Consider the following 27,663-nt stretch of genomic DNA (forward strand, 5'->3'; position numbering starts at 1 on the left):
GGGCATACCACCTAGATTCACAAGCACAATTCAATAAATGAAAATTCCCAGGGGGCTGTGGCTCACAGAAACTCCAGATCTGTATCACCCTCATTTTACAGATTAACAAAATTAGGCCAAGAGAGAAAGTAACCTATTCTCATTCACTCAATAAGTTTAATGACAACACTCATATCACTGGAGTATAAAATAAGATAATACACCTTCTGGTAATAAAGCACCCTTTATTCTATATCGTCTTATTAAAGTTTTACTATTTTTACATCAGAACTGCAAAATGCTTAAGATATAGATTAGTAAATAAAAAAGGGATCTCAGTACAGAAAACACATTTAATAAATTAAAGTAAAAACCAAAGAGCAAGACAAGCATTAACCAAAAATGTTTGGAAATGCCCAAGGAACTACTCTTTTGAGCCAAATTCATTAAGTTTCCAGTGACCATATTTAATAATCACATCAGCCAAGAAAGGCCAGAAAAGGATTTAATGTTTTAAAAGATAAGGAAATGAAGACTTATTTTGTACTGCACAAAGTTCTAATTTCAAAAGATCCACTAAACAGAGAATATTTGAGAAAGATCATTAATAAAATGGTCACGCAAACCAAATTAACATTATACATAAGTATTTTCAGCATTTTATTGCTGGTGTTTTAAATCTATATGAACAAGCTCAAATACTTGAGTAGCTAGTTCCTTAAACTTTATAGAAAACCCAAAACAATCTCAAATGCTTATCATTATAAGCATATAAGAAATACCTTTATAATAGAAATAGTTGTTCAAATGTTAACAAGGTGCTATGGTCCTAAAATAGGCGACTTCCAAAAAGTCTAATAATTATGGATTATCATAGTAACTACATAAATGTATGACAGTAAACAGAACAGTTATACACATGAGCCAAACTTGAAGCTCAGGGAATGAATATGAGGTGATCACTGGACATCTGTTTCCAAAGCTTCAACAATGTGCGCAGCAGAAGGACGATCTCTGGGATCTTCATTAGTGCATACAGAGAAGAGCTCAATTACTTTCTGGTAGGTTTCATCCAGTTCTTCCATATTAACAGGTGGCCGAGTTCCCAAAGCTGCATAGTATGCTTCATCATCAAAGTCACTTTCATCAAAAGTTTTGTCTGCTCATGAAGGAGTTGGAGATTAAAACAATTAAACAAAATCACTTTTAAGTCATGGAAAAGCTTAGCAACTATTCAATGCACCCTCCTGAAACAAGAATTCATCCTCAGTATGCTTTACATTACACTGCAAGCACTCTCTTCAGTTGTCCTGCTATGGTGTGGCTTAGCTTCTGTCATGGATTTACAGGTTATCAACCTCCACCCCTTACTACGATAATTTTCCAATCTTTTTCTCAGGCAAGGGGAGTTTTTAAGGTAACCTTTTGCTCCTCTTGATTGTCTCAATTTCTCTCCGTATTCTCAATTAATCTACATTTCATTTGTATGAGATTAAACCAAGATGGTACCAAATTAGTCATCAGTATTAATATAATCTATATCTCACGCCACAAAATCAAACAACTTGCTCTTTTCAATTTTAACTTAATAGAAAGATAAAATATAATTTTACAAGCTAATCTTTAGTTTAAACTGAAGAGATTGGGATTTTAAAAATACGCAGTTATACCTTCATCATCGTCATCATCATCAGGAAGATTAATGTGTGGAATAGATAAAGTCATCATTTCCCACAGAGTAAGGCCAAAGGCAAATATGTCTGCCTTGTCAGTAATAACACCATTCTCCTCTAGAGCTTCCTTGGGTTTCCAAGGCTCAGTGCCAATATAACATGCCTCGGGGTCAGTCACTGAAACAAGTAAAATCGGGTAAAATGATCATTAGGTGAAGCACTAGAAATCACTAAGAAAGGCAATCAACCCAAAGAAAAATGGGCAAATGATTTAACAGGTAGGTTAAAGGTTAATAAATGTAGCCAGGAAACATGAAAATACTCAACCTCATTAATAAAAATTACTTTTTCCCTATCAGATTGTTACATATTCAAAAAGCTGGTCAGTTGGCAAGGGTGTAAAGACACAGCAATGCTCCTAGAAAGTGGCAGGAATACAAACAGATTGCAGATGTCGAGTGCAGACCCTGGAGCCATATTGCCTTGCCCGGCTTGAGACGTGTGCAAGCTGTGTGACCTGGAGCAGATCACTTAACCTCTGTGCCTGAGTGACTTCATTTTTCAAACTATGCTGTCATTAGACTGAGAGAAATAACATTTCTTTGCTTCTGTGATTGCTAAATGGCAAAGGGTTGAATTGCATATTGGCTCTTAAAGCTCCTGCCCAGGAATGACATAGGTCCACCCATATTTCCATTTAAATTTTAGAGTCAACTTATTGATTTCAATGAAAAACCCAGCTAGAATTCTAATTGGGATTGAATCTCTAGAAAATTTGGAAAGAATTAACATCTTAACAGTACTGAGTCTGCCAATCCACAATCATGATCTCTCTCTCTCTCTCCCCATTTACTTACGTCTTATTTAATTCTCTCAGTGATGTTTTATGGTGTTCACTATAGAAATTTTAGACTTTTTTGGTTAGATTTATTCTTAAATATTTTATGCTTTTTGGTACTTGTAAATAGAATTAAATTTTCATTTTCCAATTAGTTACTGCTAATATATAGAAATACAATACACCTAACTTCATTTACTAGTTCTAGTAGTTGTTTTGTAGATTCCTTGGGATTTTCCACCTAAACAATCATATCAACTGTAAATACGAATGATTTCATTTCCTTTCCAATCTTGATGCCTCTTTTTTCTTGCCTTATTTTAATGGTAAGACTATAGCACAGTGTTAAACAACCCTGGTGAGAGCAGGCATGCTGCCTTGTTCTCTATGTATGATGCTATGCTGCCTGTAGGTTTTTCTGTAGACACCCTTTCTGAGGCTCAGCTCCCTTCTGTGTCTTTTTTATCATGAATGGAAGGTGGATTTAGTCAAACGCTTTTTCTGCATCTCTTGAGATGACCATGTTTTCAAATCTGTTAATATGATGAATTTCGTTGACTTCTGAATATTAAAATAACTTTTCTTTCCTGGGATGAATGCTAGTTGATCAGATGTACCATCCTTTTTATATACTGTTAGGTTCAATTTGCTAATATTTTGTTAAGGATTTTTGCATCTATGCTTGTGAGGGAGACTGATCTGTGATTTTCTTCTTTCATGATGTATTTGTCAGGTTTTGATATTAGAGTTATGCTGGCCTCAGAACAAACTGGGCAGTGGTCCCTACTCTATTTTCTGAAAAATCTGTGTAAAATCGGTATCATTTCTTCCTGGATGTTTGATAGAGGTCAACGGTGACAACATCTGGGTTTTGGGTTTTCTTTGGGGGAATGTTTATATAATAGATACAGGGCTATCTGGGTTTCCTATTTCTTCCTATGTCAATGTTGACAAATTGTATTTTTCAAGAAAATTGTTCTTTTCATCTAAGTCATCAAATTTGTTGACATAGAGCTGTTTGTAATAGTCTGTTAATCTTTATAATTTATTTATTTTTTTTCCCCCAAAGCCCCAGTAGATAGTTGTATGTCATAGATGCACATCCTTCTAGTTGCTGTATGTGGGACGCGGCCTCAGCATGGCCGGAGAAGTGGTGCATTGGTGCGCACCCGGATCCGAACCCAGGCCGCCAGCAGCGGAGCCCGCGCACTTAACCGCTAAGCCACGGGGCCGGCCCTGTTAATCTTTAAATGTGTGTAGAATCTGTAGCAATAACCTCTTTTTCATTCCTGATTTGGTGATTTGTGTTCTCTTTTTTCTTGATCAATCCAGCTAAGGATCTGTCAAGTTTATTATCTTTCAAAGAACCAGCTTTTGGCTTTATTAATATTTTCTAGTGTTTGTTTTTCATTTCATTGATTTCTGCTCACATCTTTACTACTTCCTTCCTTTGACTTACTTTGGATCTGTTTTGCTCTTTTTTCAGCTCAAGATGGAAGATAGGTTATTTATTTAGATCCTTTCTTTTTTCTAGTATAATCATGTACACGGCCACAAATTTCCCTCTAAGCCCCGCTTAAGCTGTATCTCACACATTTTGATATGTTGTATTTTCCTTTTTCATTCAATTCAAAATATTTTCCGATTTCCCTTATCATTTTCTTTGACACATAGGTTATTTGAATTTGTGTTGCTGAATTTCCAAATACTTGGAGCTTTCCCAGATATCTTACTATTATTGGTTTCTAACATAATTCCATTGCAGTCAACAAAGATACTCTATCATATATCTTTCATAATTTTATAAATTTCCTTTGGCAAATTAGAAACTTTACTTCTGCTATGACTAGGATAAACTCAAGCTCTTACCACCAGAACATTCACTAGGCGGTGTTAGAGTATATTATACTAATAATGCAATGTACAACTAGGTAAGAGTCTACAGACATGGGCCACATGGACAGTGACTCTGTGGCACTACCCCATTCTAAGCAGGTGAAATTCCTATAGGGATCAGCCAGGCTAAAGAGCGGCTTTCTAGAACTCTGGGTCCAATATATCAGCTCCAATTGGAGACTCTAGCCAACCACAAGTGCATTTCTTATATGTCTGCTTACATTTCTCCAAGTTGGTGATGAGAATTTACGCATAATGGAAATGGGTCTCCACAGACATTACTGCTTAAGTTTGCTTCTCTGTGAAGATGGATTCTGACAAAAGTTTGATGAGATCATAAATTTAATCATTCAGTTATTCCTTTTTGTCAATACAGAAACAACTTATATGTTATTGCCCTTTACTACCTTCAAAGAGTTTAAGCAGACATTACCTTATTCAGTTCTCAAGGACACTACACTATGTCAAATTGAAAAACGATGAAACTGGAGCTTCTACTCATGCTTCAATTCTCAGCTTAACCATTATTTATTTAGGGAGGCCTTTCTCAACATCTAGGCTGGGTTAAGTGGCACTGTCATGTTTACATAATCCCTTATAACGGTCATTATACTTTAGTATTAGTTGTTCAAGAGCTGCTTTCCATCCTAGATTATGAGCCCTAAAAGGGTAAGGACTATGTCTATCCCATTTTCCTCTATACTTATAGTGCCTAGCACAGTGCCTGACTGTACTTAGTATTAAAAATATCTGCTAAATCAATCAATCAGAGATAACCACTTAACAGTGGTTTGCACTTTTCACAGAACGCCCTACATATATTATAGTTGTGAAACGTAAATATATTACCAATTAAAACACAAAACTTAAAAATAATTTTTAAAGATTTAGGTTTTTTTTTTTCCCAAAACTTTCTTAAGGTGTATGTAAATACATATTTTAAGTGCTATTTTACAATCTGTTCATCTCACTTAACATATTTGGATATATTTCCATGCCTACAAATATAAACCCATATAATTTTAAAGGCTATATGGTATTTTATTGTGTGGTGGTACAGTAAATTAAACCATCCCTGCCTTATTAATGAACAATCTGTTACATTTTTGCATAGTCTGTTCTGCTATAATCTGTATTTTTGTAAGACAAATTAGCTCATACACAATTAGTAAAAAACATTATGTGATTTTTTTTCCCCAGTACATTAATATTATTTTTGAAGTGATCAGGAGTAAACCTCCTCACAAAGAGAAAGCCTCAGCCCACAGAAACACCTTCCTTCAGTGCGTGACTGTTCAGTAGCCTTAAGAACCAATATGCTGACTGTAACATTAAACTACCTGGTGAAGCTGAGAGTGCAGGTAAGGGAGCTGCCAAGACATTTCCCCCATATTTTTTTAACTGAAAAAGCCAGATCAAATTTTAAATTTAATGAATAGTATTTATTGAAAGTAAATACCCTCATATATACCTTTAAGGAAGTACAAACCCAGGGTTTACGGCTTCACAGGATTGACTGATGCTGGGTGCCAGTGAAGATCCTACGTGTTAGTATTTTTATCAGGATTGTCATTGTTTTTGTTATTGCTTTGTTTTCAAGGTTGCATGGGTTTTGCTTCTTCTGTCCCAACTCTATTTTTCTATAAACCTAGTTCTATCTTTTGACTTTCACAGAATGTGAGTTTTAGCAGAAGTTAACACACCAGGTTATTGTAAAAAATGCCCACACTGCCCAATTATTTCTTTGGAATGTGTTCTTGGGAATGGAATTATAGGATTGAAGGGAATAAACATTTTTAAGGGTTTTGTTTTTTTAAAAAATACATATTTTCAAATGGCCTTCTGAAAAGACTATACTACTGTGGCAGTTACTAGTGCTATTCATCAAGTAGTTCATGCTCTCCACCTTCTAGACACACAGAAGGATTGCACTTTCTGGCCTGTGGTGGTCAGTTGGAGCCATAGGACTAGTTCTGGTCAGTAAGCTGTGAAAGAAGTGACTTGTGTGGGTTCCGAACTGGAACCTTTAATTGTTAGTGCAAGACTTTCTAAAGTAGCACTGTCCAATAGAACTTTCTGTGATGATAAAGATGTTCTATATCTGCAATGTCCAATATGGTAGCCACTAATCACACATGGCTACTGAGCACTTGAAATGTGGCTAATGTGGCTTAGGAAATGAACTTTTAAAATGTTTTATTATTAATAAATTTAAATAGCCATGTGTAGTTAGTGGCTACTGAAGTGGACAGCACAGCTCTAGAGCTTTTTTACTTTCCATATAATGATGGCAGTATTTCATATGGTGGATGTTCCAGCAGCTTAGGTCCTAAAGTGAGAACGACATGGAACACAGCCCTAACGGTCATGTAGCTTGAATAATAAGCCCTGGTTGTTTTATGCCACTGAGGTTTTTGAGAGTCTATGTTACCATAGCAAAACTTATCCTAAGCTGAATGATACACCAATTGCAACTTCTACTTAGTGTACGAAAGTACATGTTAACCTATACTGCAGCTTACACTAGCATACAGAAAATTTTCAGCAGTCATGGCTTTTGTTTTTAATGGTTTCTAGCTTTGGTGTCCTTAAGCCCAACATTAAGGAAATACTTACCTACAATTTTTTCTACTACTTTTTTTTCAATCTTCAATCTACAGGGATTAGAGTGTGCAGATAGAAAACAACTTTATTTTTTCTAAAATATCCAGACATCACTGTTTACTGACTAAATTACCTTTTTGCATTAATACAAAAATATCACCTTTATCATATAACAAATTCTAAATATTTGGGAACTGTTTCTTGACTCATATTTTTCTGCCTATTTGGCATGAGTATGACTGCTTTAATTACTATAGCTTTATGATACTTCTTAACGTCTGGTCAGGAAAATTCCTACTCGTCATTCTTTCATAGAATTTTCTGGCTATATTTGAATATGTATCCTCAAGGATGAACTTTACATTCACTTTGACATGTTCTAAAATAAAACAGATCATATTGGGATTTTGTAGAATTTATAGATTTTTCTGGGCCAGCCCTGTGGCCTGGTGGATAAAAGTTCGGCGTGCTCTGCTTTGGTGGCCCGAGTTTGGTTCCCAGGTGTGGACCTACACCACTTGTTGGTGGCCATGCTGTGGGGTGACCCACATACAAAATAGAGGAAGACTGGCACAGATGTCAGCCCAGGGCAAATCTTCCTCAAGCAAAAAGATTGGCAATAGATGTTAGCTCAGGGCGAATCTTTCTCAACAATAACGAAAAAAGAATTTATAGATTTTTCTAATTCATTCATTTCTGCATTCTACTTTTTTTAGGGCCTCACTTTTTTTTGATTGAGTTGAACACTCAACTTAATTTCATAAAGGTTAAATAATGAAAATGTTTTCCTTTGAGTAGTTTTGACTATTATCAACTAGGTTTTGATTTATTGTTACATTCTCATTATTTCCTAAGTATTTTGTACCTGGAATTTGATTTCTTCCTTTACCCAACAATTATTTACAAATATTTTAAATTTATAAAACATTGGGAGATTTTTGTTTCTAATTATGTTACTAATTTTTAGATCTACAGGACTGAAGACAATGAATGTCAACCATTAGACTATTTCTACTTTTTAGAATCTGAGGTTTTCTTTCGTAACCTAGCTAATAAATGGTCAATTTTAATAAATATTCTAAGGCAGAGATTGGCCTTATTACTCAGATTTTCTACATCTTAGTTTGTCTATTTAATCTATCAAGGATTGAAAAAGTTATGCTAAAAAATCTTATTTTTTATTCTGTTTGACTATTTCTCCTTTTATTTTCTAAAGTTTCAACTTTATAGCAGTTATTTGGCCTAACGGTTCATGGCAGTTCTATCTTTATTAATGATCACAGACATCATTATAAAGTCACTCTAAATATCTTGGCTTTTTCCTTCCATTCAACTTGTAGACCTTTACTTTAGCTAGAAAATAAGGTTTACGTAAGTTCTGAACAGCATTCATTAACCTTCCCTTTACCTTATATTCATATAAAAAGGCAAATTTAAATGCTATTTATTAATAATATATTGAAAGCAGAAGATTTCTCTTTGAGGCTGGTTCTCGGTTCTCACCAAGAACATGTCTTAAATTCCCCGAGAAGAGAATGGTCAGTATTTGCAATAAAGAGAGATGAATGAGATGGGGTGGGCCAAGGGGCAAAAAGCAGAAGACCGGCCCCTGTAGCACTCTCTTTCCTATCTCCACTCCAGTTTCTCCTTCTATCAGTTTCCCAAATCTTGTCACTCTGTTGATGCTAAATGAATTCCTTTTTAAAAACCTTATTAAAATTTTCGAAGAATGTGAACTTACCACCTATTTCAATATGTAAAAATTAGAAATTTAAAAACTGTATGAAAACAAAATTTAAAAAATTAGAATACTACTTACCAATCATATTTTCATCCAATGGTAGAGAGACTCCTACATCACAGATTTTAATTGTTTCAAAATCACCTTTAATTACAACATTTGAAGACTTTATGTCTCCATGAAGCAGTTTCTTTTCTTGGTGCAGATACTAAAATAGTGGAAAATTTAACACATCTGAGCAAAAATACAAACTAATAAAAAAAATATGATAACCTTCAAACAAAAATAACAACTTGAACTCCTGTGCTAAACTACAGGCTTATGTCTATCCATCATTTCAAATTACTTGAAGCTAGAGAAGGGGACATCCCATGTTATCTCAGTCTGCCATACTGACCAGAAATCTAAATGATTCTTTGGAAATTGATGGCTATTTACAGGTAAGCTAACTCCAAAACTTATACCACAAAGCAATCTTTAGGAGGCTTATTTACATCAACAGGGGGTTAGGCTATACCTCCAGAAATAATAACTAAATTTGTGTTAAATTTATTAATCCTTTTAACTAAATCTAACATGTGATCTCGATAAGGAAAACTACCTGACTTGGGTTATTTCAGGCTATGGGAAGGCCTCCAACAACACTTCGCTGATCATAAAAAGGAAATAGTACACTCTGCAATATGAGAGATTCTATAAAGACTTTAACTTAAGGCAACCCCTCTTTCGGGGAAAAAAAAAAATCCCACCTTGTAATTAGGTATATAAAGTATTTAGTTTTTTCATGTTCCACAGAAGTCATTTGAAACATAATGGCATAGTTACCTTTAACCCTCTTGCCATGTTCAAAGCAACTTTTAATATTATGGCTGCTGGAAAAGGATCTCGGCTGTCTTTATTTCGTTCTTCTATTAAGTCATTTAGAGACTTTTCACCTCCGTACTCCATAGCAAGACAGAGACTACCATCACTGGCTTCAGTGAAAGCACGATAACCTTAAAGAAAACATGACATTTTCTTACTGGAATAGGGAAGAACAACAGTATTTAAATTCTTTACAGGAACATGATTGAAAACGGATCTGGATTAACGCTGACAAATACACAATGATATAGCTATTATTTACAAAACTAATTCAATAGACCTAATTTAAAATGCCTTCAGTGTTTGCCAATTGTATAAAAAATTAAAATATTTTTAAATACCCTATGCCTTTCTAAATATAATGGTTTCAGCAGTCCTACTTATATTAAAAATGAAAATAAGAAAATTATCTAAATGAAGATCATTTTATATTCCTGAATTCTTCATAGTACCAGCACCATAATGACTATATCTATTCCCATGAAGTTTTATATATATACTTAAGCATCTAAAAGTATTATATACTAATTTTTATTTTAGAATGTTCGAATTAATTTGATTCTTGCCAAACTCCCACCATCCTCTTCATTTTTATTAGTGAAACCAGTGAAGAGATTACATAAACAGAATAATACCAGATACTACTACAAAATAAATTTAAACTTACCTACAATGTTTGGATGATGAAGGCTTTTCAAAATCTTAGCTTCATCAGTTAGTCTCTTTAGATACATACTTTGATAATAATCATTACATCTAGGATTAATCTTTTTCACAGCCCAAGGAGAATAAGACAAACCTCTTGGAGATCTTAAAAAAATATTAATCAAAAAATGTACAGAAAGATTAATAACCATAATACATCAAATGACTAACAAGAACTTCCAAATTTTGCAAAGGACTTCATAGTAATATGTTGTTTTTTTAAAAAAACATTTAAAATATTTTAGACTATCACATTTCTGCTATGTATCCTTTTTAATTGGGAGCTATATAGCTAATATATCTATTGATTACAAGAGGTCTGATATCTATTGCTGGAAGGGACAGGTTAAAAAGAGAGAACTAGAAGAAAAAAGATGGAATGCTATGAATTTTAAACTTCAAAACTATTATACTATTTTCTAATTCTTCCATTCGAGCATGTCAGACTACCTACCAACTACTTATCAAACATTTAACTATGTGTACCAGAGACAAGTTACAGAATGTTAAAGTAATAAACACTAATGTCTAAGAAACTTAAAGAAGAGATGTACAAAAACCATTTGGCCCACATTTAATCATGCAAAGAATAACAGACTGGGCCGCCCCCGTGGCTTAGCGGTTAAGTGCGCGCGCTCTGCTACTGGCGGCCCGGGTTCGGATCCTGGGCGTGCACCGACGCACCGCTTCTCCAGCCATGCTGAGGCCGCGTACCACATACAGCAACTAGAAAGATGTGCAACTATGACATACAACTATCTACTGGGGCTTTGGGGAAAAAAAGGAGGAGGATTGGCAATAGATGTTAGCTCAGAGCCGGTCTTCCTCAGCAAAAAGAGGAGAATTAGCATGGAGGTTAACTCAGGGCTGATCTTCCTCACCAAAAAAAAAAAAAAAAAAAAGAATAACAGACTGCTTTTCACTAACGAATACTGCGCCTCTACACTAACCAATCCATTTCATACCTTTCACCATATACCCAAAGATATGCATTTAAGGAGATAATAAGAAAACACACAATTGAGAAAAAATGTAAATTGTCTATTTTCTAGGAAGATTCAGCCATTTTAAGAATATTTAAGGTGTAAATGTTTTGAAACCTAAATAAACAAACAGGTAAAACAAAGTCAGAGATAGGTTTACCTGGTAAGGTATGCATTTATTTATGGTATGGTGAATTACGAAGGACAAAGTGAATGCAGCATGGAGGCACAAAAGCTAGTGAAAGAGCCTCAAAAGCTAAAGATAAAAAGTTTAGCTTAACCATAAGAACATAAAACAGTAGACTGAAAATCAAGAATCTGTGTGGCTTTGTACTACCTCAGGAACATAGCACTATGATTGCCAGATCTTTTTTTTTTTAAATGAAAAAACATGTACTCAAACGATCATTAGATTTCTTAATTCATATGCGTCTATCATCCATAAGTTTATCTAAACTATTCTTAAACCTCTGGTTTTGGATAACAATACTATTTGGAGATAACCTCTTCCATGTCATTTCATTATGAAAAATATATTTTTCAAGTTTCAAGGGGGACCCTACAGCTCTCGAATGTTTAGAATTCAGTGAACAAGTCCATCTTCACCTCTTCCATAACATATTCTAAGCTACAGAACAACAAGAATATATGCACAAAATCTGAATAAAATACTTTGCCAAGCTAAAAGTTGGTTCACTGAAAAGACTAATAAAACAGGCAAATTTCTGATTAGATTGCATAAGAAAAAAAATAAAAAGAGGCACAAATAAAAATGGGGACATAACTACAGATTCAACAGATAAAAAATGTAAGAGAATAAATACTAAAACTTTTACACCAATAATTTAAAAGACAAAATGGACAAATTCTTAGGAAAATCTAAGAACACTGATGAAAGAAAAAAATGTAATCAGGAATTTAAAATCGTCCCACAGGAAATACAAAGTTTAGATAATTTTACAGGTAAGTTTACTAAACTTTCAGGGAACCTATCATTCAATCTTACACAGACTATTCCAAGGAATCAAAAGCAAAGGGACTATGAGTCTATATAACTTTAATTAAAAAATCAGACAGAGACAGCAGAAAAAGGAAAATCACAAGCCAATTTCTCTTATATCATAGACGCAAAAATTTTAAACAAATAGCAAAATGAATCCATAAGTTTATTAAAAAATAATAATCACAACTATGTTGGGTTTAATCTAGGAATGCAAACTTGATTTTACATTAAAAAATAATAGACTTCTGGATTAAAATGATAGCTTGAACATATACATATAATTTGGATCCCTCCGAAGCCCCACTAAAATAAAAGCAAAGGGATATTTTAAGACATATGCCCAAGGATAAGGATGGAAATAACGAAGGAGACAATAGCAACAATCTTTTGGAAGCTGGGAAAGCAGATGAAAGTAACTGACTTAACAGGCCCAATGAACTTCTTGAAAGTTATTTAAAAAGGAGGTAAATTCCTAGACACTCTCCTCGATTCTGTATCACTGGGCAATTGCCCATCCTCTATCCCCCAGTTTCTGAAGACTGGTGACTGGCCTTGGAAGAGGCTAAAGCAGAGGGTCTTCAGCCTGAGGCTTACTGGCATAGTTGAGAACCTATGAACCATACAGGCACAGAGTAATTCATGAGCATATGCATACTAAATGCTCGCTGAGTTTTCACATGTGTATATACCTGTGTTATCCAGATCAAGATATAGAACACTTCTAGCACCCTCAAAAGCTTAGGATGTCATTTAAAAAAGGAAAACTTTCAGATAATTAAAAACAAGATAGACAAAAATGAAAAACTCAATAGAAGTATCAGAAGATGAAACTGGGGAAATCTCCCAGAAAATAGAGCAAAAAGACAAAGAGAAAATAGAAAACCAGGCAAAATTTTTTAAAAAGGTAGATCAGTGATCAGTAAGTTTAAGATCTAAAAAACAGGAGTTCCAGATAGAGAATAGAAAAACAGGGGTGAAAATTATCAAACTAATTTAAAAAATAATTTCTCAAAAATTTAAGAAGAGAAATTTTCAGATTCCAAGAGGCCCACACCCACACATGTCACTGTGACATTTCAGAACACTGGAGACAAAGAGAAGATCATACAAGGTTCCAGGACAGGGACAGATAACATAAAACAGATTACATAAAAACAATTAGCAATCAGAAAGGCTTCAGAATTCTCAACAGCAACACTGCAAGCTAAAAGACAATGGAACAATGGCCTCAAAATTCGAGAGGAAAATTATTTCCAAAAGAGAATTCTAACCCAGAAAAAAAAAAGGGTCCATCAAGTAGGAGGGTAAAATGAAAACATATTCAGAAATGCAAATTCTCAAAAATGCACCTCCTGTGCATCTTTTCATGGGGAATTACCAGATGTCCTTAACCAAAATGAGATGTAAACCAAGAAATAGTAACACATAAGACAGAAAAAGAGAGGATCCAATTCACCAGAGAAGCAAAGGAAATCTCCAGGTTACCAGTCAGGCTGACAGGGCCACATTACAGAGCAGTAGGGTCAGGCAGGGTCTGCTATTTTTTATTATCAGTCACATGAATCTTTCTAATTAAGTCACATACAGTGTAACTTTGTTAACAACACACTTTACATTTAAAAACATTCTTTTAAAACGGGAAAAATAATGAGACTAGCCATGAACCTGTGAGAATTTTTTTCTTTCAAAATAACTCAGACATGAGTTTTTACATACTAAAAAACAAATGTTCACAAAACTAATAGCACAAAAACACACAAAGGGGGTGTTTAAATGGCAAAAATGCTTTAAGAATACTCACTTATATATAATTGCTATGCTATTCTCAATTCATTAGCTTTTTATTAAAGAAAAGCATTTTTATTTGGAAACAATATAAACCTAGATGAAGCTAACGATATGCCTGGTTGGACTAGTCAGGCTGATTCCAAGAGTGCATTAAGGAATACATATTAACTTACTTGTTTGCCACTTAATAAACATAAAACTAGGTGCAGAGTAATGAATAAAAGAAACAACTTTTTAAAAAATGATTTTGTTGACATCTATAATATTATTAGCTATTAGCACCTAGTCTACTATTTCATTTTTCTTTTAACACAATTTTCCTACTTTAAAATCAGGTATTTATCCTTCTTACTTAACAAAGATGACATAAGAAATAAAAACCTTTACTTCTTTAGAAGAGAATATCTTGAGAAGGACACTCTCCAGACAGGATTAACAGTCACTGACATCCTCCCCAACACTGGCATCCTCTTGGAGGTTTTCTTATTGAAAATCCTACATTATCACCACACAGGAACCTCTCTCCTCTGTCCCTTTCCCTTCCCACACAAGCCAAAGAAAAACTTATGAGGTAAATCACTTCTCCTTTAATGATCCATCAGGAGGAAGCTAGGAGAAAAGTATACCAGGCAGAGCTCTGGCAGTTATAGGGTCCTAGGACTGGTATATAGTGGTCAAGTAGGATCAGGAACATACCCTAAATTTAAATATTTGAATTTTCATATTCCTTTTTTGTCTCCAAGTACAGTGGAACTATGGTTCCGTGTAAAAATGTTAATTTGAAATCTTATACTCACCTTTTCATAAGGTAGACATTTACCCCAGTACCAAAGCCAAGCTTCTGCATAAAAGGAGAGGCAGGAATATTTATACATGGAGTTAAACATAATCCTAAATGTCATAAAGAGAAATAAAAAATAAAATTAGTATTTGAAAAGACCTCTAAAAATGCATCCTAACAGTCTCTAATAATTAAGAGTATTAATTGGCATAGTCTTTTGGAGAGCCATTTGACACTATCTGTCTTAATTTTAAATGGATACCCTTTGACCAAGTCTACTTTTGGCGCTCTACCTTACAGTAACACTGAAGCAGGGGCAGCAATTAGCCTGTTTTTCTGTGGCCCACAAGCTAAGAACTGTTTTTACATTTTCAAAAGGTTGTTTAAAAAATAGATAAAGAATATACAACAGAGTCCCTAGGTGGCCCACAAAACCTGAACTGTTTACCATCTGGCCCTTTACAAAAAGCTTGCTGATACCTGCACTGCAGCATGTGCCCAAAGACATCATACACATGTGTGCATGCACGCATGTATATTTGAATTTGGGATTTGCTTTTGTGGCTGCAAAAAACAAAAAAACCTAAGTAATCATCATTAGAGTCATAATTATAGTATATCTGTATTACAGAGCACTATACAGTCATTAAAAAAGATGAGATAGAGGAGTCCTACTTTAGCTCATGAACAATTAACTGCTCCTGGAATTGCCATCTTGCCATGAACAACTAGAAAACTTGACAAAATGTAATAGTTTTCAGATACTTGACAACAGGCAGAGCAGGGTTGTAAACTCTGAGAGAAGAGAGACAAGTGAGGTGAGCCCTCTCATTGCCCTAACTTACTGCTTAACAGCAGTGTCCAAGCTGCAGCACAAAGAAACACAGCCCAGAGGTCTTGTCATATCGAGGAGACAGAGATCAGGGGTCAAGGAGACCTAAGTAGCTAGAATTTGTGGAGCAGAGAACTAAAGAGGGAGCCAAAAACCAAGAGAAAAAGCTCCAGAGATCTGAAAAGAGGTCTCTCTTTGAGTGGTTAGCTAAGTACTTATCTATACACACAATGGAAAGAATTCCCCCAAGCTGGAGAAAACACCAAATGCAAGCAGTAGGCTAAACAATTATCACAGATTACACAGGTCTAGGAATAGCTCACTTACAATCAGCCAGAGTATGGTAACTGTAACACACAGAGTATTGAGTAAAGTCCTCCTAAAGGGTCACAACTTAGTAGTACAGCTAAATTTCAGCCAAAGGAAAAAGTTTAGAACAAAGTTTAAAAGCAAGCCTCAAAAGAAACTAATGTACAGGTAACTTAACCACGGACTATAATAAAATCACAACATCATTGAAAGGAATAACAAAATCCAGCACTCAATAATGTTAAAGGTCCAACAGCCAATAAAAAACTACCAGGCATGAAAGAAGAATATATGACCCATAGTAGAAGAAAAATAAACCAAAAAAAACATACCATAGAATGACAGTGATGTAGAATTAGCAGATAAGAACCCTACGATACAAATCTTAAAAACATGCTCAATAATGTAAAGGAAAATATGAGCATAACAAAGAAAGAAAAAGAGGTAAAAGGAGATCCTAATGGAACTTCAAAGAATGAAAAATACAACGGATAAAAATAACACCATCTTAGAGCAGAAGAAAAGGTAACTAAATTTTAAGATAAAGCAACAAAAACTACCAAAAATGAAGCATAGAGAAAAAGATTAGAAAAAAATTAAGAAATCATCAATAAGCTATGGGATATTAGCAAAATAGCAGATTTAAATACAACCACAGAGAATTACATTAAATGTAAATGGTCTAAACAGTGTCATCCAATAGAACTTTCTATCATGATAGAAACGTTCCACGTCTGTGTTGTCCAGTACAGGAGCCACTAGTCACGTTACCAAGCACTTGAAATGTGCGCTAGTATAAGTGAGAAACTAAATTTTCAATTTTATTTACTTTTAATTCATTTGAACCTAAATTTGAATTTGAACCTAAATTTGAATTGCCACATGAGGCTAGTGCCTAAACAGTCCAATTGAAGGCAGAAGTTGTCAGAATGGATAAAAACAAAACAAGACACAACTACATGCTGTGTACAATAAACTCACTTTAAATATAAAGACACAAATAGGTTAAAAGTAAAAAGGTTGGAAAACATATACCATTCAAACACTAATCAAAATAAAGCTGGAGTGGCTCTATGAATATCACATAAAGTGGACTTTGAACAGAGAGTACAACACTGGATAAAGAAGGACATTTCATAACAGTAAAGGGCTAAATTCATCAGAAGAAATAACCATCCTAAATGTATATGTACCTAAGAACAAGCTTCAAAATACATAAAGCAACAACTGACAGAACTGAAAGAAAAAGAATAGACAAATCCACAATTGTAGTTGGAGACACTCTTCTCTCAAGTAATAGAAAAAGTAAACAGAAAGTCAGTAGGGATACAGAATACTTGAGCAAAACAACATAAGTCACCAGCTTGACCTAACTGACATTTATGGAACACTGCACCCAACAACAGCAGAAAATATGATCTTTTCAAGTGCATGAAATATTCACCAAGATAGATAAACCTGATCAAGGAAGAAAGAAAGAAAACATAAAACACGAGTACCAGAAATGAAAAAGGAGCTATTACCACAGATCCAAGTGACATTAGAAGGGTAGTAAGAGTACATCATAAATAACTTTACGCCAGTTAATATGGCAACTTAGAAGTAATGGACAAATTCCTTCAAAAACACTAACAAAGCTTACACAAGAAGAAATAGACAACTTAAATAGCCATATCTCTATTAACTGTGAAGTCACTGTTAAAATCTTTCTACTAAGAAAACTCCAGGCCCACAAGGCTTTACTGGTAAATTCTGCCAGTTAAGGAATACATACCATCAATTCCACACATACTCTTCAAGAAAAGAAAAGGAAACAGTTCCCAGCTTACTTTATGAATACAGAATACCCTGATACCAAAACTAGACAGACATTCCAAAAAAAGACAACGACAGTCCAATATCCCTCATGAATACAGAAAATATTAACAAATTGAATCAAGCAATATATAAAATACATCATGACCAAACTGACTTTACCCCAGGAATGAAAGGTTAGTTTAATATTTGAAAACTAACATAATTTACCACATCAACAGATTGAAAAAGAAAACTTCACCTCAATAGATTCTGAAAATGCACTTGAGAAAGTTCAACACCCATTCTTTATTTATTCTATTTATTTATTTATTATTATTTTTTTTGTGTGAGGAAGATCAGCCCTGAGCTAACATCCATGCTAATCCTCCTCTTTTTGCTGAGGAAGACCGGCTCTGAACTAACATCTATTGCCAATCCTCCTCCTTTTTTTCCCCCAAAGCCCCAGTAGATAGTTGTATGTCATAGTTGCACATCCTTCTAGTTGCTATATGTGGGACGCCACCTCAGCATGGCCGGAGAAGCAGTGTGTCAGTGCGCGCCCGGGATCCGAACCTGGGCCGCCAGTAGTAGAGCACGCGCGCTTAACCACTAAGCCACGGGGCCGGCCCCTCAACACCCATTCTTGATAATAACAAGGAATAAAAGGAAAATTCCTCAACCTGATAAAGGGCATCTATGAAAAACCTACATCTAACATAATACTTCACTGGGAACAAGGCAAGTATGTTCACTCACATCTCTTCCATTCAAAAATATACTGGAACCAGTGCCGTAAGACAAATAAATAAAGTAATACTGACTGGGGAAAAAAAAGTAAAACTGTCTTTATTCATCCACAACATTACCAACTATGTACAATATCCTAAGCGATCTATAAAAAAGCTAATAGAATAAATGAATTTAGCATGGTTGCAGGATACAAGGTCAATATACAAAAATCTACATACTAGAAATGAACAACATAAGATTTTCTCCTACGTTATTGTCTAGAAATTTTATAATTTTAGCCATTTTGTATATGATGTGAGCTAAGGGTCAATTTGCAAATGAATATCCAATTGTTTTCATTTGATGAAAAGATTATCCTTTGTCCACTGACTCGCCTTGGAAAATATCTTTCCCTCACCATAGCCATGCAGGTATGACACTGGGAATGGTAAAGTTTCTTAATGGTTCAAGTTGATTGTTCACCAGGGAGAACTTCCAAATCTGTTAGAATGTCAGTAAAATTAGCTCATAGATGACCCAAGCCTGGCCTATCAAATCAGTCTTATTTGTTAAGATCAACATTATAAAGAGGACTTATGCTAAAATTGTGCATGATAGATAATAATTAAAGAATCAAACTACAATAATACTAAGATATTTCTAATAGCAATAATAATGAAGAAGGGTTTTATATCTATCTTACCAGATTTCTTTTTTTCAGATAATTTGCTTGGTGTCTTGAAATTACTGATTTCTTCCATTGTAGTTATCACTCTGGGTCCTGTGATGAAAGTAAATTGAAAGTTACACTGCAGTTACAGAAAATACAACTATTCTTCATGAAGAAAAAATTCCTATAACACTATCACTCATTTTATCATATAAATATAAAATTTGAGAACCGAAAAAGACCATGACAAATATTTAGCCCAATTTTACTTACAATGCAAAAACTGAAACCCAGAGAGGACACTTACTTACCCAAGGTAAGTAATCACATACTACCAGTGATTGGGTTTTCTCATTTGTCTCAATTAAAAAGTAATATATGCACTTGGTTAATAAAAATCACGTACTACAAAAAGGTAAAGAGTTAAGTCTCCCTCTCACATCCCCCAGAAGTAGTTGTTAACAGGTCTTTTATATCCTTTAAAGAAATTGTTTATGCAAGCAGTATTATTCATAATAGCCAAAAGAGGAAATAGAAATATCCATCAGATGATGAACAGATAAACAAAAGAGGTTCTACAATACACACAATAGAATATTATTCAATAGAATACATATTCTAGGGGCCGGCCCCATGGCATAGCAGTTAAGCGCTCATGCTCCGCTGCTGGCAGCCCGGGTTCAGATCCCAGGCACACACCAATGCACTGCCTGTCTGGCCATGATGTGGCAGTGTCCCACATAAAGTGGAGGAAGATGGGCGCAGATGTTAGCCCAGGGCCAGTCTTCCTCAGCAAAAATAGGAGGATTGGCATGGATGTTAGGTCAGGGCTGATCTTCCTCACCAAAAAAAAAAAAAAAAAAGATACATATTCTATAAAATAGAATATTATTCAGTCATAAAAAGGAATAAAGTACTGATATATACTACAGCATGAACAAACCCTGAAAACATTATGCTAAGTGAAAGAAGCCAGACACAAGAGACCATATATATGATTCCATTTACCAGAAATATCCAGAATAGGCAAATCTATAGACAGAAAATAGATCAGTAGTTGCCAGGGGCCAGGGGGAGGGTGAATGTGGCATAACTGCTAGTGGGTATGGGGTTTCTTTGATGAAAATGTTCTAAAACTAGGTAGTGGTTTAATATATTCAGCTCTGACTATACTAAAACCACTGAATTGCACACTTTCAAGGGGTAAATTTTATATGTGAATTATATTTCAATAAGTTGTTATAAAAAATTGTCTATAAAGATAAAATGTATGTACTGCATATATTAGCAAGTTAATCCAAGCTTTTTATTTCTTCTGTAACATATTTCTTAAGGAATATTTTTTTTTTTTTTTAAAGATTTTATTTATTCAGTTTTTTCCCCCCAAAGCCCCAGTGGATAGTTGTACGTCATAGGTTCACATCCTTCTAGTTGCTGTACGTGGGACTCGGCCTCACGTTGGACGGAGAAGTGTTGCCTCGGGGCGCTCCCGGGATCCGAACCCGGGCCGCCAGCATCAGAGCGCGCGCACTTAACCGCTAAGCCACGGGGCCGGTCCAAGGAATATTTTTAATAAAAATTTTTAAAATTACTTTTTCGTTTTTAAAAGTTAGGTTTCATATTAGATTTATTATAAAGCAACTGTTCCTACATGTCTATAAGTTTATTTGGTTTGTCTATAAAAAACTGGGAGGCAGAGAGAACATTTGCTTAAATTTTTTATAGAGCCCTTAATAGCATCTTTAAAAACTCTATGCCAAGAAAAAAAAAATCATGTCAAAGGCCCAGCTTGAATTGTCCATTAATGAGAAGCTTGTTCATTTTTTAAAAATGTAGCTACAATCACCACTGTCTTCAGATTGCCTGAATCTAGAACACTGAAGATTCCTTTTTCACACACTTGCCAAAAATATACTAATTTTCTAAAGTAACAGGTTTAACTAAAAGAAAGGAACAAGTTTTTCTGGAACAAGTTTCAGACCTTTGGGGAAGGATAAACTATTTTACAGAGTGGGTTGGAGGAGGTACTTCTACTTTGGAAATAAATTCTCCATGTGATTCTGATTCCCCTTCTTTCATCTTCATCAATCTTTCCTCACAGGAAGTTATGAAGGAGCACTTCAAAGAGCTTCTAAGACTTCTACCTACCTATGGGAAACTACTCTTCATTCACTCAGTCAACATACCCTTATTGAGAATGTACCACTTACTAGGCACTGTTCTAGGCACTGGAGACACTGGAACAGCAAACAAGACCCAAACAAACAAGATAAATACATAATAAGATACTGACTTATAGTCAGGGGAAATATACACCAGTGAAGGAAGACAAAGTGCTGGGAAAGGGCTTGAAATTTGAGTTAGGGTGGTCCAGGGAGGTGTCTTTGAGAAGGTGTCACTTGAAGGAAGTGAGGCGAGCTAGCCCATGCAAATATCTAGAAGTCTGCCGGATAGAGCAAGTAGTAAATACAAAGGGCCTGAGGCAGAAATGTTCAAAGAAAAGCTAGGCGGGCAGAGCTAGCAAGAGGGAGTAGAAAATGAAGTCACAGAGTTTGGGAGTGGAGGATGGCAATCAAGTAGAGCATTGTAGCAATAAGGAGCCATAAGGCTTTTATTCAGCAAGCTTTATTAACAGTAAGGAGTTCAGCTTTTACTGAGAAACTGGAAGTTATTGGAGGGTTTTGTGCAGAGGAGGAATATACTCCATCTTACGTTTCAAAAGGATAACTCTGGTTTGTGTTTATTAACTAAAGGGGAACAAGGGTGGAGGCAATCAGACCAATAAGGTGGCTACTGCAATAATCCAAGAGAGAAAATCCAGGTGGCTTGGATCAGGAGAGTAGAAGTAGAGATGGTGACAAATGGTTGGATTCTGGATGTTTTAAATCTGGAACCAACAGGATTTCCCAATGTTTGGATTTTTTTAGGAATGAGAGAAAAGTCAACGATAGCGCCAAATTTTCAGATTGAGCAACTGGAAGAACAGAGGTGTCATTATCGAGATCAGTAACTCAATTTTGAATACCTTATTAGACATCCAAGTAGCAATGTGAAATAGGCAGCCGGATATAGGTCTGAATCCAAGCTGAAGATATAAATTTGTAGGATATCAGCATATATATGGTATTAAAGCCAAGAGAATAGATATGATCGCCTAGGGGGTAAGTGTAAATAGAAAACAGAGCTCTGAGGCATCCCAACATGAGAAATGAAGAACAAAGTAGCCCCAGGTGGGGCCAGAAAAGCAGGATGCAAAAAACCCAGTAAGTATGGTGTCCTGGAAATCTTACTGCCTAAGTCTCAGTGCCTTTTTCGCCTCAGCATAAGGAGGATGTGACATTCAGAAGCAGCATAAGTATTTAAAAAAAAAAAAACCTTCCAGTTAAAAACACCTAAGTTTAAACATAAGTCTTTTAACATTTGATTTCATTCTAGAACACTCTAGGACTCAGTCCCACCCTCCACTCCAAGCCATTTGCACCTAAATATACTATATCCTATCCATTTCACAATTTTCTGAGGCAACTTTTTTCATGACTAAACAGGTTAGGCCTTAGTCTACTGATGGATGACTTCTGGCCACTAGCCCACACTCTGTCTCAGATTCTGTATACATTGTATACACATCCTATATGTATTAATTGCTAAATAACCATGCTAATCTAAATCGCAAGGTTCTTACAAAGAAAGCAGCATAAAATTGTGAATATCTTAGATGGAGATACATTAGAAATGAGAGTCATATGACTGTGGGCAGAATTTCAAAGTCTGTGCAGTACTTAGGATATTTTTAAAAATTTAAGTACCATTTAAGAACCAGTATTAAAAAGTTAACAAGGCTCAGCAAGCTAATCTGAAGATCTACTGGACCAGATGATAACTTTTGGACTCTAAGCCACCCTAGAACCAAACAAAAACAAGGATACTACTAGCAAAGCTACAGAGTAGACAGGCAGCACAAAAAGGAAACACAAAAGGAGAGAAAAAGTGAAGATAAGTGAGGGAAGAGAAGCAAAATAGAGGGAAAAAGAATGAAAAGGAAGAGTTCTGATCAGATTACTTCTAACGTCCTGTACACTTGACCACCGCAGTGCGCATCCCGGCGCGGGTAGAGGCTCAGGCTGTATGCCCGGATCCAGGAACTTACAAGGGCTGGAGGTTAAAATCCTCTTCCACTTGCTCAGTCACGTCATCTGAAAACGGAAGCAACATGAGTTGAGGGGTTCAAAGGAAGGCACTGGCCTCCATGCTTCTCTTTCTCAAGCCCTCCCCACTCCACGCCCACCAGAAATCCTTCACCAGCTCTAGCCTCCGCTAAGAGCTGGAAGTGAGACTCACTCGGCCGACGTAATGAACTGTTTACACCAGGCACAAGCCCCAGCGTTGGGAATTGGTGCAGAACTCGGATGTCCCTACAGACCGGGGTCTCGCCTCAGGCAGAGGCCTGGGCCCCACTATCTGTAAAACCGTTTGTAAAACAACGGCAGCTGGCTAGACCAGGGTTCCCCAAATCTAACCGTCGCATTCGTCTGTGGAGCTTCCATACAAAGTACAGATCACCAGGCTTCGCTTCGAGAAGAGGGCAATTTCTTCCTGAAATCCCCACTCCACTCCGTGATTCAGAGGTACACCCGGGTGTGGGTCGCAAAGACGATTCCTAAGATAATTCCCAGTTAACGCCATATTTCCAACGTCTTCAACTTTCCCTCTAGGCTCGGGGCTGTCACGGAAGCAAACGCAGAGGCCCCGGCTAGGGGGGCTCGGCCGCAAACCTCCCCTTACCGGAGCCGGGCGGAGTCACACGCCGGCTACAGAGACACCGCGGTGACGAGGGTTCTGGCCAAGGTCGTCTGGAAACTCGCCCCCAGCGGTCCCCAACAGGCCCCTGCTGCGGCCTCACTCCGCGCCAGCCCACACACCCGCCCCCAGCAACTGCCGTTGTGACTTAAACCCTGCGCGCTTTCAAAAGCGCGCGCTCCGCCCCTGCGGCGGCGCAAACTACGGGGTGGCGCGAAGGACACAATAAGCCGTGTTCGCCGTTCCTGTTCTTTTCGCGCTTTCCAGTTTTGTTACCAATCCTATCTTACTATCAAATAGGGGCGCTTTGAAGACAAATAAAAGGACAAAAGCACAGGAGGGGACAAATGGATTTTTATAGTCAGTCCTTCAAAGTGACAGGAGATTCTCACATATTGAGGTATATGGAGTAACTATTTGGGTTCAAAACCGATTCTGCTTGAACTAAAGAAGCCTGACTTATGGCCTGTCAAACATAACATTGTACATCTGCTTTAACCATTATGGTAAAGAATGCACTCTCTTACGATAAGAAAGCATACTTGCCCTCTTACACACTATTGGTAACGCCCTATTGCTAACACCGGCTTTAGTCCCTCTCCCGACATCAGGGTCATGTTGACCTGCTAATATACAACTATATATCTCTTTGAAACTTGGATGAATACGTATCCTGGGCCTGTTTAATGTAAGTTCTTTTTTCTAAAGGATAAAAGACTACTGAAAACCATGTTTCTAGAAATGCTTTCTTGCTTTCTTCCTTTCTGGAAAAGGCCTTTCTAGGCTATAATCCTCACTCTGGCTCAAGTAAAACTCACCTTATTTCTCTTATCTATAGAATGGTTATTGGTTATTTTGCATCCACAAAAGGAACAATTCTAGTTGAAAAGAATATATATGCTGGTATTTAAGGCTGAAATTCTTCCCCAATTACAAACACTGTGCTCAGAACTTGCAATGATTATTATATAAATTTGTATTACAGTTTTATTTGGCCTTGAAACACTATAACTAAAAATGCATTAGCCTAGGGTAGCAATCATTTTAGGCTGAGAAGAAAAATAGATATTTAGAAGTTTTGCTAACTCTTATAATTACCACATTCAGTTCAACATTTGTTCATTTATTCAACAAATATTTATAGAGCACTTGCTATGTGCCATGTGTGAATTGAATGCCCACTGCATAGGATTTTCTACAGTAGTAACTATGAGAGACCAGAGACCGTAAAGATGATTAAGTCACAGAACGCCTTCTACTCAGGTGGAGCTTAGAATCTATGGGGTGAGGGGAGTAGAGGAGGGATGAGAGAGTGTCCTAAGAAAAGAACACACACAAAATAATACAAAAGACACCGTATTATGTAGGTTACTATGATCGTAAACCCCACTTTTCAAATGAGGAAACTATGGAACAGAAAAGTTAAGTAATTTGCCTCAAGTCACAGAGCTAATAAATGGTAGAGTCAGGATTTGAATCTATGTTGGGGTTAGACTTCCTCTTTAGCAAATGTTTCAAAATCTCTTCCATCTTACACATACACACACACATAAACACACATACACATACACATACACATACACATACCTCTCCACCTCCAGGGCCTTCCTATTTTTGGTCACCCTCTCCTAAGCACATAGAGTCTCATTGCCCCTTCCCTCTAGTCTCATTCTAATTTTTTTTGTAGAGGTATAATATAGACCTCACCATCTTCTTTAAAGATATCTATAATTTTCTATACTTTTTAGTAAGTCCTACATTTTTACAAGCACTCTATTTTCTATTCTTACTGGCTAATAAAATCCTGCCTAAAACCAGAAACTGAGAGCTTCTTAATTAACGATTCTTGTGAAAACAAACTCTAGAGAGATGAGGGTATTGACACAGGTATAAGATGAAGCAGAAAATATTCACAAGAATGAGAGCCCTTAGGTAAAGACATATTTATAACTGTCCTATTCCCCGTTTTATAATCATAAAAGTACCTCCAGAGATTATCCAAAGAAACATCTGAACTTCACAAGCTTAATGTTATTGCCTATGAAACAGAATCATTAATCTCAAAATCTTGCATACCTGTCAGTTGTCATGGGAAACAGCTTCCAACCTGGATCAGTTATTTCTTCCAGTGTATAAATGGCCTGGATTACTTGGCTTAAGCAAAAGAGCCCAAAACTCTGTATTTGACTCTTGGCTGCTTGGGCCCAAAGGAACATCTGCATTGTCACCCTTTTATGGCATAAACTCTAATTTCTGGTCCATTCAGGGCCTCCCCATTTGACTTTCAAGAGCCTAGCTTGAAGGAAAAAAAAAAGACTGTTAATATTTTTTTTCTTTTCTTTACTGCTATTACATTTAAATTTTCTTTGAGGTCATGTGGATGCTGCTGATTGGCTAGAAGAATGGTGGGAATGTTTAGGAAAGAGGCAGAAAAATTAAGATTTCAAAATTTTATCTTGTTACATCTGTATATCCAACCAGTCAACTTGACACGTCCCTAGCATGCTGCCAGGCATCCTGAAGCCATTGGGTCCACAGCTGAAGCCGCCCAAGCCCCCCCGCCCCATGGTACTCCACTTCTGGGTCCTAGTTTTAGTGAATGACACCTCCACTACCGTCTATCCCCAGGGCCTGAGCCAAGAGCTTCCCTTTCCTTCATCCATCCAAGTTCTGACAACTCTTCCTCATGCATCTCTAAAATCCCTTTCCTCCTCCCCATCCCACCTTCCTCTGCCTTGGACTGTAAACTCTCACTTCTCTCTATTGATGACTCCAACAGCCTCCTAATTTGCCCCCCTGCCTCCAGTCACTGTTCTCCTCCAGTAGATTTCCACATTGCTGCCTGGTTAATCTTTCTGAAAAGTAAATCAGGTCGTGTCACTCCCCTGCTTGAAATCCTTCAGGGTTCTTCATTAACTTCAGGGTGAAAAACAGCCCCCCTTTAGGATCTGACCCTGAGTGTGTCTAGCTTGGGTCCCTCCAGCTCTGAGTCTGGTCTCCAGTTGTACTGAGTTAATGGTGGTTCCCATAGCACCATGTTTTCTCATGTCTCCAGCACATGCACATACTTTCCTCTCAGCCAGGAAATGCCTTCCCCGCTTCCTGACTAGATTAATATCTCCTCCTCTTTCAGCACTCAGCTTGGGTGCTGCCTGCCCCAGGATGTACTCTCTAATCCCCCAAGTCTGGGCTATTCCTCCTCCAAGCTCTTACAATGCCTTCCCATTCTCCCTGTCCCAGCACATATCCCAGTGCATTGAAATTTTCTCTCTACTTCTGTCTTTCTCCACTAGAGTGTCAACTATATCCCTCCCCCACATACCTAGGTGAGTGGTGAGGGATGTTTGGTGAATACATGGGTAAATGACAAGATGGATAAACATTGTTGCATATGGAATTCCCTCTGTCCTTCAGTGACACAGAACATGCCAGTTGGTCTGGGAAGTCACTGAGCTGATAGCTTAATGTCTTAGCAATGTCCCTGAATCAGTTTTCCTAACTGCTATGGACTGAATGTTTCTGTCCCCTCCAACTTCATATGTTGAAAATCCAACCCCCACTGTGATGGTATTAGGAGGTAGGGCCTTTAGGAGGTATTTAGGGGTAGATGAGTCACGGGGGTGGGACTTTTGTCCAATGGTGTCCTTATTAGATTAGTGTCCTTATAAGAAGAG

General features: G+C 36.6%; 1 protein-coding gene across 3 annotated transcripts; it reads right to left on the reverse strand.

Annotated features, from left to right (window-relative positions):
• Nucleotides 1–204: 204 nt before the first annotated feature.
• On the reverse strand, nt 205–24,134 carry PBK (PDZ binding kinase). Of its 3 annotated transcripts, XM_087437367.1 has the most exons (10): nt 23,975–24,106; nt 23,710–23,849; nt 23,340–23,385; nt 19,226–19,303; nt 14,872–14,965; nt 10,263–10,405; nt 9,557–9,726; nt 8,810–8,939; nt 1,650–1,829; nt 205–1,138 (listed from the first exon to the last, which is right to left on the reverse strand). In XM_087437367.1, the coding sequence occupies exons 4-10, from the start codon at nt 19,281–19,283 to the stop codon at nt 939–941; spliced, it is 975 nt and encodes a 324-aa protein (XP_087293493.1). In that variant the 5' UTR covers nt 19,284–19,303; nt 23,340–23,385; nt 23,710–23,849; nt 23,975–24,106; the 3' UTR covers nt 205–938. The 3 variants fall into 3 exon arrangements, with proteins under 3 accessions (XP_087293493.1, XP_004433599.1, XP_087293494.1); XM_004433542.3 differs by lacking the exon at nt 23,710–23,849 and having other exon boundaries at nt 23,975–24,134; XM_087437368.1 differs by lacking the exon at nt 23,710–23,849 and having other exon boundaries at nt 23,253–23,385; nt 23,975–24,134.
• Nucleotides 24,135–27,663: the final 3,529 nt, after the last annotated feature.

Source organism: Ceratotherium simum, chromosome 12 (assembly GCF_057802395.1).
Source record: "Ceratotherium simum simum isolate JZ-2026a chromosome 12, ASM5780239v1, whole genome shotgun sequence".
Taxonomy (NCBI): domain Eukaryota; kingdom Metazoa; phylum Chordata; class Mammalia; order Perissodactyla; family Rhinocerotidae; genus Ceratotherium; species Ceratotherium simum.